The 12460-nt window shown below is 42.0% G+C and overlaps 1 protein-coding gene across 6 annotated transcripts in view; it reads left to right on the forward strand.

Annotated features, from left to right (window-relative positions):
* The first annotated feature begins 964 nt into the window (after window positions 1–964).
* The window catches only part of ATP1B3 (ATPase Na+/K+ transporting subunit beta 3), a 46510-nt gene continuing 35014 nt past the window's right edge, over window positions 965–12460 (forward strand). For all 6 annotated transcript variants that reach the window (XR_014824059.1, XR_014824057.1, XR_014824060.1 and 3 more), the window contains exon 1: window positions 965–1216. Coding sequence is in view for 1 of the 6 variants with exons in the window: in XM_013982100.3 (XP_013837554.1) it covers window positions 1108–1216 (109 nt within the window). In the remaining 5 variants the exon portion in view is untranslated. The remainder of the gene's footprint in view (window positions 1217–12460) is intronic.

A 12460-nucleotide genomic window follows, 5' to 3' on the forward strand; every position in this document is an offset into this window, starting at 1 on the left:
CTTTTCGTGCTGTCACAAGTCTCAGCGCACTGTGCTCTTCAGCTCCATCTCGTGTAGGAGAACATTGATTGCACCCTCAGCTCGGACCAAGGCGAGCACCACTGCAGTGGAAAAGATCAAAAGCCAGGAATCTGTACTTAGGCATCAACACTAAACGAAGAATTGATTTCCTGGAGATTAAGAGTCTGAGTGTTTGAGAAAAAAACAGGCCGTGCAGTTTGGAACCTCAGGAAAGCATGTATATTGATTTCATTGATAAATTCAACTAAATCTGGAGAAAATTATACTGCATTTACTTAATACTGGCATATTTAGGATGAAATTCCCATTGACCGGAGAGTTCTAGATAAATCCTCCAAAAGAACCAAGTCAGGGCATTCTCTAGGCAGCGGTATGCAATACACCTGCTTACGAAATACCACCGCAGACTATCTTTTAGTCACGTCATAGAGCCCAGAGGAGAACGTCTGGGGACGGTTTGGGGAGAGGGTGGCGAAATCCCCTCCTCGGTGAAGGCGACTTAGTGGACCGGAGTCGTTTCCGTGCTCTTCTGGTCCCACGCTGCTGCAGGCAAGGAACCCAGGGGACTCCAGGTGTCCGTAGCCTGCAGCATCTCCCGAGTCCTCCTTCTAAAAAGCCTGCGGGCCAGGGACGTTCTTCTTTCGCTTGTCATTATAAATCTGCTTTTTACTAAGCCCTCGTGATTTCTAAAGTCGCTACACGTAGTTTTTGCCTCCTCCAGCCAAGGAAGAGGGAGTCCGGGGCGTCCCAGAGCCCCGCGGGGTACCGCGGGGCGGGGCCGTGGGCGGGGCGTTTTCGCCTGGTCGGGCTGCGCCCCGCCGCGGGCTGGAGGCGGTAGCGGCGGCGGCGGCGCGGCCTGAACAGCGCGGGGATTGGCTGCGGAGGGCGGAGACGTCAGGCTCCCGCGGCTGGAGCGGCCGCCCGGCTCGGCGCGGCGCAGCGCAGTCGGCTTGAGCGCTCACGGTAGCGAGGAGGTTTCCTCAGCCGGCCGTCCCGCCTTCCGCCGCCGCCGTCGCCGGGCTGCGCCGCTCCAGCCCAGACGCACCTCCGTACTCCTCGCTGCTTCCCTTGTCGTCGGCACACACCATGACGAAGAAAGAGAAGAAATCCTTCAACCAGAGCATGGCCGAATGGAAGCTGTTCTTGTACAACCCGACCACCGGAGAGTTCCTGGGGCGCTCCGCCAAGAGCTGGGGTGAGCGGGCGGCGGTTGGGCGCCGGGGCCGGCCGCGGTCCAGGGGGCGCCGGGCGGGGTCGGGTGGGAAGGGAAAGGCGGGAGGCGGTTCCCCGCGCGGGGGCCCCGGGAGCGGCCGTCGCCGCCCGCAGCGGTTTTCTTCGGTCCGCTGGACTCGAAGACGGGCGGCGGCGGCGGAGTAACGCGGCCCCATTCATTTCTTGCGGGGCCGGCGGGCGGGCGAGGCTGCAGGGCCCGCTGGCAGCCTCCGCCGGGCCTCGCCGGTTCCTTCCTCCCTGCCGGGAGCTGGCGCACGTGCTGCCGGGGCCTGCGGCGCCGGAAGCCGGGGACCCCTGCCCCGAGCCGAGCCCCGGGCGCGTGGGCGCCGGGCGCCCGGCCTCCTTTTGTACGGAGCGCGCTGGCCGGGAGAGGCCCTGGCGGAGGCGGCTGGCGGCGCCGAGCGCTTCGGGGAAGCCAGACCCTGCCCCACGTCCGGGGAGAGGAAATTTCCACTCCGGCCGCTATCTTGTGACTCGTCCACGCTGCCACCCCAGCGGGTCGGAAGAGTGCAAGTGAGTGTTAAGTGTGTGGGCTGCACAGATATGTTAAGCATACACGTACACGATACGCGAAAATGCGCTTGAATTTAAACAGTGAAAAGACCCTTAAAAAGGTCGTTTCCTCCTTAATGTCTTCTTAATGACAGAGTTTTCTACGTTACCAGCGTGCTCCATTGAGGGAAAGTAAATCCTGTCTGAATGGCAGTTTTTTCCTCTGCCTTCAAAACGTTTAATGGTTGAATTTGTTAGCAGTTTTCCTCTGCATGGGTTCTTTGTTTTAAAAAGAAATATTTAAACCATCTGCCAGTGTGGTGCTGCTTTAGAGTGCCTCTTTTTTTGGAAAAATGATGTTAATGTCTGAATAAGGACTAGTGCCCCCCTCCTTTATACTTAAGTAAACTGATTTTTTTTCTTTTGAAAAATATTTTGCTAGTTGGTCATGACAGACCTTTTTTTTTTTTTTTTCTGAGTGAGAATATATTTCTGGAGTTGAGAACTATTTGGGCACGACATTTTTTGAAGAGAAGCATGAAGAGAGTAATTTAGCTCTGACTTAGCAAATAAACTGTTGCTGCTGCTGCTTGAAATCGGCTCCTGCCGAGGGGAAAGGTGGCTTTAATTCGTATGACAAGTTGAAAGGGGCCTTGGAGGGTTTTTAGCCCAAACCCTGCTTTAGAGATGAGAACAACGAGCCCCAGAGAGATTGTGATTTTGCTTTGTGTAAAATTACATATTCCACCCAGCCAAGAAAAGAACCCAGTTGTCCTTTAATCCTAGTCCAGCGGTTGTATTATTTTACAGATGCCTTTGCCTAACTGCATGGCAATCATTCACGATTTTTATTCAAAAGGCTATCTGTGGGGAACCCACTGGTGTGACGGGGAAAGAAATCTTGCATCTGAAAGTAAATAGGGAAAAACTGGTAAACAATTGTTTCTGGAGTATACTAACTTCTTGCTGAAGGAATTTTCCAGTAGTGGAGAGAGATTAGTTTGTGTAGACTACCTTTCTCAGGGCCTTCTTATTTCCAGTAATAAGTATCTTCACTCTACATTAGAATGATATTTCTTAATGCAGGTTGTGCTCCTTATCTAACTTTTGTGTTAAATGTTCTTGGGGTAGAGATTTTATTTGGTATGCGCATTTAAATAGGTAACATGCACAACTTATCAAGAGTATGCAGCATTTTATGAGGGCAGTAGAAGTAGCATAGGTGAAGTTGGGATTTGTATTAGAAGGATTTAGGAAAGACCTTTTTTTCAAAATTGAAAATAACACATAGTAAATTTCTGGGTTTTTTGTAATAAATAGTAAGCCAGCATAGAATGGCATAAGTAGGTGAAAATTATCCGTAATCCTATCCCAACATAAGGGCTGCCCTCCAGGGAAATGTGGAGGAGTAGTGTGGGGAGGCTGAAATCCATTCTCTGATCACCCTGGCTGAGTACCCTAGAGCAAGGAGTCCCCCTGGAGAAAGTGCATCTTCTTGTAGTTCTTAGAAAAGCAGTGTCTGGGCTAGCTGCCTGATCTCATCACCATAAAGATATCCACTATTCATATTTAAGTATATGTCTGGGCAGACTTAAGAAATGTTTATAATGTTAATTTTTTCTTTAACAAAAAATTATACAGCAAGTATTGCTTTATAATCCTTTGTGAATATTGTGGGCATTTTCGTATGTTAATAAAGGTCTATATCACCATTTTTAATAGCTGATTAGTATTCCATTGTATAGCGATGTACTAGGATTTTTTTTTAACAAGTTTACTAACATTACCTCACATATACATGGGAGTTACAGGGTAATAACTCCCTCTCCTGATTTTTTTCTAAACAAGTACATTATTATATGTGTCCATCCCTCCTCTTCCCATTCCCTTCACTCTTGTCATACATGGTTTTTTTGTGGGGGGAAGGAAGGGGAAGAATCAGCCTGAACCATAGCAGTAACAGTGCCATATCTTTAACCCACTGAGCCAACAGGGAACTCCTGTTGTACATTTTTGGAAATTAATTTCCTTGAGATGTGTTTCTGCTGTGGAATCTCTAGATCTTGGATAATAAATGTACATGCTTTTTACATTTGGAAAACGTGTTACAGCTTTTTTTTTTTTTAACCACATTTGTGCAAATTTTTTCTTCCAGTTGGCTTTTGAAATTAATGGGGCATGGGGTGGGGTGGGGATTATTATATCTTTTTTTGACCTTGGTAAAGTCGAAAGGCTTTCTCTACCCCAAGGATTTTGTAGAGACATTCATTTAAGAAGTTTCCTGATATTATTTTTTATATTCAGGTCTTTAGTGCATTTATCCCATAATCTGAGGTTCCTCTCAAGTACATGATATGCATTAAAAACACATATTTTAAAAGCAGTTTTTCTCTTTACATTTGGGATAAAGTGAAAACACTGCATGTTCCATCTTATTGCTTATTTAAAACAGCCATGCGAAGATGTTGAGTAGCTTCTTGTAAATTTGGCTGATACCTTACACTGGGTTACAGCAGTTTTAAAATGCTTACATACATATAATTACCTCGTTCAGTTTTCACAACAACTTTCTAAGGCACAGTAGGTATGTGATCAAAGTGTACCTAAGAGCTGGTTTCTTAAGGTGAACAGTAAGGACACATCAGGAATAAGTAGTTGCCATTTATGAAAACACAGGACAGAGGAAATTCAGCACCTTGTGGCTGTCGCAAGTCTTAAACTTAATGCATTATATACAATTAGAGCAAAAGCTTAGAGATCACCTACTGTTATTTAATTGTAAGCAGTGGACCAGGTGTTGCAATTTACATTTTTAAAAATAATGAAATAGAAAAGTATTAGTTTATTTTGCCTAATAATTTTCTGTATTTTGTATATTCTGATACTTTGATGTAAAATGTATTTCTTACTGTGGGAAAATTGAACCCACAGTTTTGATATGTCAGAATTTACTTAGCTAGTAACAGAATCTTTGACCTTCAAACTCCCGCCAAGGACAGAGCTTTTTTTTTTCTTTTCTTTTTTTTTTTTTTAAAAACTATGCCACGACATCTGTTTGTGGGCTTTTTTAGAGTTCATTAGCTTAAGATTATCTGGGTTTATTGTAATAAATAGTAAGCCAGCATAGATTTTTTTTTTTTTTCTTTCTGACTGCATGGAAGTTCCTGGGCCAGGGATTGAACCTGCACCATAGCAGCAACCCAAGCCACTACAGTGACAACATTGGATCATTAACCCCCTGTGCCACAAGGGAACTCCATTAGATGCTTTATTTTAATGTTAAATTAAAACTCAAGTTACGTATTCCAAACAGGGTCGGGTTTTGGACTAAAACTATGAACATCTACATTTCCCTGTGCTTCTCTTTTATTATAGGTCCATGAAGTGCCATTTTTTTCAGTCTCCTGCTCCCATTCTGGGTCAGTAAATGCTGCTCTGGAGAGCAGACTCTATCCCATCTTGGGTGTCTGACTCTAGGGGAGAAGGCAAAGGTGTTTATTTTTCCAGTTTTGTAAGGTGTTCTTTGTCCTGTAGAGTGACATATTAAAGAAACCACAAAAATTTGCACTGTTGGGAAAGTAACAGACTTGCCTTACCCTATGTGCTGCCTGTAAGTGAAGGGCAGTGGTGGGTATGGTGGCAGCAGCATCTGAGGCTTTCTGAGCCACCACCCAGCAGGAGGCAGCACTTCTTGGGCTGGTAGTGGAAGGGGGGTGGGGATAGCAGTAAGTGTGTATAGTATTCCAGATACCTTTGTAATTAAAGTAGTATGTGCTTTACTATGTGAAAAAGCAACCTCTTCTCACACCCAAAATAAATGATTTTGAAGATTGACTTTGGAATTTATAGCTATAGAATTAAATTACTTGTATTGAAAGAAGTTTAAAAACCCTCCTACCTTTAATAACAACTTTACTGTGATTTATCCTATTTGATTAAGGACTAACACTGATTGTGTAATAGAAGAAAAAACATTTAACGTTGAAAGATAAGTCTATCTTCTAATTATGCATTCATTACATTGATTTTTGAAGTAAAATCTGTCATCTTAAACCACATAGAATAAGCACTTTTAATGCTTTTTTTGTGCTTAATAAAGTTTTTTTTTAAATGTATGAAAGAAATTTAAAAATATACAGCTAGGAGTTCCTGTTGTGGCTTAGCAGTTTAAGAACCCGACTAGTGGAGTTCCCGTGGTGGCTCAGTGGTAAGGAATCTGCCTAGGAACCATGAGCTTTCGGGTTCGATCCCTGGCCTTGCTCAGTGGGTTAAGGATCTGGGCGTTGCGTGAGCTGCGGTGTAGGTCGAAGACGCAGCTCGGATCTGACGTTGCTGTGGCTGTGGTGTAGGCTGGCGGCTACAGCTCTGATCCCTAGCCTGGGAACTTCCATATGCTGTGGGTGCGGCCCTAGAAAAGACAAAAAAAAAAAAAAAGAACCCAACTAGTATCCATGAGGATGCAGGTTCAAGTGGGTTAAGGATCCAGCATTGCTGTGAGCTGTGGTGTAGGTTACAGATGAGGCTCGGGTTCTGAGTGGCTGTGGATGTGGTGTAAGCCTGAAGCTGCAGCTCCCACTCCACCCTAGCCAGGGAACTTCCATAGGCTGAGGTGCAGCTCTATAAAGAAAAGAAAAAAAAATACATGTTTATACAGGTAGATGACTAGTTTTATCAACATTTAAAGGGAACGGTTTTTATTCTTTGCCAGTTTCTTAGAGATTGATGTGTTGGGGGTATCCTTGTCCCCCTCCCTTACCTCTCTGGGGACTGTCCAAACTTCCTGCTAGAACTTAATGTGTTCTGGTGGCTTTAGTTACATCTCTGTGTTGACACTCCCAAATTTGCATTTCTAGTCCCTAAGGTTATTTTGTATTCTTAAAACTAACTCCCTGTTGAAATCTGCAGTTGGTTGTTCATGCGTACCTCTTCATCTAAATCTCTATTGTCCTCAGGGCTCCTTAGCATGAGGAGACTCTTTGCAGTCTCATTGGTGTATTTCTCTCCTGTCATCTCTACTATTCCACACAGTTTCCTCTCACCCTGTGTGGACCTATTTCTAGCGTCTGAGCCTCTCCTCTCATCTTGGCCTGGCTACTCAAGATGTTAGCTTCGATGGCCTGATCTCTGGTAAACATTTTTGAACCCCTCTTTGCCCTAGGACTGGGTCAAGTGCTCCAGTGAGTCCTATGATACCGCTTTTCTAGTATAGCATTTATGACTTCTATAGCATTGTTATTGCTCATTTACCAGACATAAGCGCTTTTTATTCATGTCTTTCTTATCTTGAATTCTCTAACACCTAGCTTGTTGCCCAACACTAGGTAGGAATGTAATAAAAACTGTTGGAATGAGCAATATTATTAAATGCTTCTAGTCTAATTAAATGTAATTAGTCTTCAGCAGCATTGTTTTTAATGTCTTTGATGGTTTTGGTGTATCATAGCATCAAGGTTCACTCCATGTTTGGGCATTTTCCTTTTTTTTTTTTTTTTTTTTTTTCCTACAGCACTGGTGGTTTTCATATTTCAATATTCAGAAGAAACTTCCACTTAACTTTCTCACGGGAGACTCCGGCTGAGTTTGACATGCCTGGGTCGTGCATCTAATTAGGAAAACAGAACCAGAGTTATTTGGGTCTCCTTTGTCCTGCTTTATTGCTTTATTCAGCTCCTTAAATGCCTCTTGTGAGAACTTCATAAAGGCTTTTATTTTTCTTTTTAAACTTACCTGCTCTTAAATATTTAATGGGAGTTTATTTAATAGTGTCATCCTATCCCTACAAGGTACTTTTAACTTATAATATTTTTGCAAAGACTTGTCTAACTTAACCTCAAATATACAAAAATGTTTATTTCCTAGATGCTGTCTTTGGCCTTGTCTTCTTTTCATCTTCTTCATCTCATAAAAAAATTGAAAAGATTACTGACAAACTTTACTTCTTGGTTAGCATTGCTCTCAGAGTCCAGTTGCTTCTTGCGTATCTCATAAACCTGAGTGAGGCTTAGATAACTACAGTACATGTGTATCAACTGATAACTTCCTCCACTGAAGTTCTGAGTTGTTTCTATTTTTGCAGTTTTTGAAGACTCACTGTCATTTCTGTCATTTGGGCTCTGAACCTGGGCAAACCATGCCAGTTCTATTTTTGTAATATTTCTTGAGTCCCTATGCGACCATGACTGCAGTTAATTCAGAAATTAGTTTTCTCTGACCTCCTCACCACTCCCCCACTACACCCCACCCTCCAGTATCTTGTGAAGGCAAATGTTCAGAGGGAGCCCAGGGTGCTTGTTTCCCTAGCTTCATAATGCTCTCCACCTGTTGCAAATTGCAGAGCTGTTAACATTCCCACTAGCCCTACCCTACTTTTTCAAGATCTAGTAGTGCCTTTTCCTGTAAATAAATTATCTGATTCAAAAACTTAAACCAGCCCATGAAGATCTTTTGTAACTTTCTTTCCAAATTGTTCCAAGTTTAGATAGACCATTAGCCTTCCAACTTTTATCCACAGGTGTTAACCAGGGAAGATAAGCTCTTAACTTCTGGTACTGCCCTGGAGAGATCCAAGGAGTCTGTTGGAATCATTGTGACCTACACTTTACTGCCTTCAGATTATTTCTAAGGCTGCAGCTTTGATCAAGCTACTCCCTGTACCATGAAACTGTTTGTATCCCCACTGCTTTCTGAAGGTTTAAATAAGTTCCAGACAGCCTGGCATTCCAGGTATATTGCATATTGGCTTAGAACTTTGTTTCCAACCTTATGCTGTACTTCCCGTATACCACATGTTGTAGCCAAATCGGTATATCTGAGGCCCTTTGGTCTGGAATGCCCTGCTCATTCCCTTCTCCCATGCCCTTCATTCTCTGCATCATAAATTCTACCCTGCTTCAAGATCTAGGGCCAGCACTACCATAAGCCTTCTCTGGCATGCCCAGGTGAAAGTAATACATTTATCGCCTGGAACACCTAAACAGTAGGTGCTCTGGATTAGAGCTGTTTATGTACATTCTTTCTGCTAACTGGGTATTCTCACAGATCAGGACTTATATATGCATTTTATATCCCTGCAGCATCTAGCACATAATACGCACTTACTCTTTTTTGGTAGTTTCTGCTTGTGATTCACCTATTCGTTGGCCTAAAATTGAGAGAGTATTGTGGATTAATTGGTATAGCTTCACACTATGAAAGTCTTGTTTGTGGAGGAACTTGTTCATAAAGGCATAATTCCCCTCAGCTCTCCATGATTCTGTTCTACTCAACTTCTAATTCATTTTGAAGTTTCCAGATAGGACATCATAGTCAGACTGAGCCTGTGGACATGTGTATTTTTACTTGATAAGTCCTGGAAGTTTACCAGTTGCTGAGATGATCAGACTAGGACTCAGAATATGGACCTAAATTTGAATTCCACATCTCCATCTAAGCTTGGATAAGTCATTTAAAATTTCTTGGCCTTAGTTTCCTTTGCAAGGGAAAAGTGGCATGAGAGTTTCAGATGTCACTTCAGAATGAAAAACAAAGCCCATGTAAATGCTTTTGAACAAGAGGCTGCAAACTTATTCTTTAAAGGACCAGGTAATATTTTAGGTTTTGCCAGCCATACAGTGTCTCTTACAACTACTCAACTTTGCTATTAGTTCCTTGAATGTGGCCATAAACAGTATGTAAACTAGTGCCCTGTGTTTCAGTATTTTAACTACAAAAACAGGCAGCAGCAGTGGTTTGCTGACCTCTGCTCTAGAAGTTAGTGGTCAGTGTAGGCTAACCGAAGAAACCTGAACTGGTCTTAGACTGTGGACTCTCAGCTTTGCTCTTTTCATGTAACAAGAGTAACCTCATTATTTGAATTTTTACAGTACAGATGTGAATAGTCAGTAAGTCCACTGTCATCCTCAGCTTCTTCCTTGGGTAACCACTGTTACCTGTAATACTTTTCCCCCCTGTATCTGGCCCACACCCATGGCATATGGAAGTTCCCAGGCAAGGAATCAAATTCTAGCCGCAACTGTTTAGCCATAGCTGCAGCAACGCTGGGTCCTTAACCCACTGTGCCAGGCTTGGAATTGGACCTGGCCACCACAAAGACAAGCCAGATCATTAACCCACTGCTCCACAGCAGGAACTCCATACCTGTAATAGTTTTTGAAACATATACGTGGTATATTCACTTTGGACAAAGGTCTGATAGTGTCCTATAAAACTCATCCCATGACCCAGCAGTTCTAGGTGTTTGTTTATTCAAGAGAAATGAAAACATATGTCCACAAAAATATTCATGGTAGCTCCAAACTGGAAACAGCCCAGGTGTCCAGCAGCAGAATGAATAAACAAACCAATGTCCACGCAATGGAATACTACTCAGCAGTAAAATGGAATGAACTCCAGATATACAAAACATGGGTGAAACCCACAGGCTGAACAGAAAAGCTTTACTAAGGAGAACATACTATACAATTTCATTTCTGTGAACCTCTAAAACAAGCAATACTTACTATGCTAGAAAAAAGCCCAGAATGGTGTTTGCCTCTGGGGTAGTGGGCATGGGGATTGACTGGGAAGGGGCGTAAGAGAACTTTATAGGATGATGGAATAGTGATGGTAATGTTTTATATCTCGGTAACAGTTTGAATCATTAGCGGTGAATACATTTGTCAGTCCATGGTAATTGGCAATTTGTGTATTCACTGAATCTAATTTTTTTCTCTCAGTTTGAGTTAATAAGCATTTTGAAGTGTTTAGGGGTTAAGTGTCCCCACATCCACAACTTGAAATGCATTAAAAAAAATAGTGAATAGGAGCTAAATGTAGTAGACTATTCACTGTAGAATATAGGTGCGTGTTCACTTACATTTCTTTTAACCTTTTTTTTGTAATTATAAATATTCATAAATGAATGTTGGAGAAAAAGAATATTTGAATATATTCGTGTTTCTGTTGACTGCCTTCCACCAATCATGGAGTCTTTCCTACAGATAATGATTGCTTATCAGTTCTACTACTAGTCCTTTTCCAGCACATTTTATATGTAAATATGTATGTGTGTATATATATATATATGGAATATGAGGAATAGTTATAAATTTTGATTCTGATTGTTACAAATTCTGATTGTTATAAATTTCATAATTCTGCTTTTGCTGTATGTATTTTAAGCTTTATCTTTGCTCAGTACTTTTTGCTTGACTTTTTGACTTGAATTCTGGTTTGCTTAGGTAATAATGCTATATCTACATTTCATTTTGTTAGCCAAGATCTACTTTATTTTCAGCTGTTATGTGTTACAATTTTAGGTTTCATCTATAAATAGCATCTAGTGAGTTTTTTTTAAAACCCGCTTTGAGAATGTTTTTCGTTGGACTACTGTTAAATTATTCCTGCCCTGCTATTTTGGGAACCTTAATTTGTTATTAAATTAAATAAATTAAAAATTTGACTTTGTATAAAATACAGGCTAAAGTAGTGGCAATAGAAAATCATTGGCTGGCTGGTGAAGGATGTATGAGTTGCAGATGGGCACAAGGAACCTTCCACCAGAAGGTGATAGAAATGTTCTGTATCATAGTGTAATGGGTGGTTTCACAGTTTATGCAACTTAGTTATTGGGATTGTGCACTTGGAATCAATGAAAATAATTAACGTAAATTATCCCTCAGACCTGAGATAAGGAAAAAAAATTAAAATCAGCACTTACTCGTATGTTACCAGCGGGTCTTACTGATTTCTTTGCTCACCATTGCTTCATATATTTTTCATCATTGGGTTAGATTTTTCTTCTATTTTGGCTTCCCTGAAGCATAAGCAGTTCCCAGGCCAGGGATCACATCCTAGCCGCAGTTACAACATATGCCAGAGCTGTGGCAACGTGTGGTTCCTTAATCCACTGTACTGGGCCAGGGTCTGAACCTTTGACCCAGTGCTCCAGAGACACGGCTGTTGGCGCCACAGCGGGAAGTCCATATTTTCATTATTTTTTATTTTTTGGCTGCGACCACATCATGTGGAAGTTCTCAGGCCAGGGATGATGGAACCTGCGCCACAATGGTGGCCCAAGCCACTGCAGTGACAATGTCAGGTTCTTATCCTGTTGCTGCACAAGAGATCTCCTTCTTTCGCTTAATTAAAAATTTTTTGTTTTCTCCTGGCCGCTACCACCTCAGCTGCCCTCCCCAAGCTAGAAAGTTTGGCTTAAATTTTTAAAGAAAACTTAAAAAAAAATGAAAACTGTACAATTACTAGCTTTTTCTGGAATTTAGTCTCTAAGCTTTGTATTTTTTTTCAACTTAGATAACATATAAATAAGTTTTTCTTCCTTTACCACATCCCTCAATCCCTTATTCAGAGGTAACCACTATTTATGAATTTGATTTTTTAAGTTTCTGGTCCATTAGCAAATATGATATATAGTAATTTATAGAATTTTGAAATTATTTTGAGTGTTTTAAATTTGAGCATGTGGTATGTATCATTCTGAGGTTACTTTTTTTCCACTTGGAGGTTTTTTTTTGGTTGGTTGGTTGGTCTTTTTTTTTAAGGGCTGGTTGCACCAGTGGCATATAGAGGTTCCCAGGTTAGGGGTCCAATTGGAGCTGGACCTGCTGGCCTATGACACAACCACAGCAACGCCAGATCCAAGGTGCATCACTGATCCTTAGCCCACTGGGGATCACACCCAACTAGTTCCTAGTCAGATTTGTTTCCACTGCACCAC

This window comes from Sus scrofa, chromosome 13 (genome assembly GCF_054392235.1).
Source record: "Sus scrofa isolate SSC_HxYL_T2T_F1_AM1 chromosome 13, Sscrofa_HxYL_maternal_Yorkshire_Landrace_v2.0, whole genome shotgun sequence".
Lineage (NCBI taxonomy): Eukaryota > Metazoa > Chordata > Mammalia > Artiodactyla > Suidae > Sus > Sus scrofa.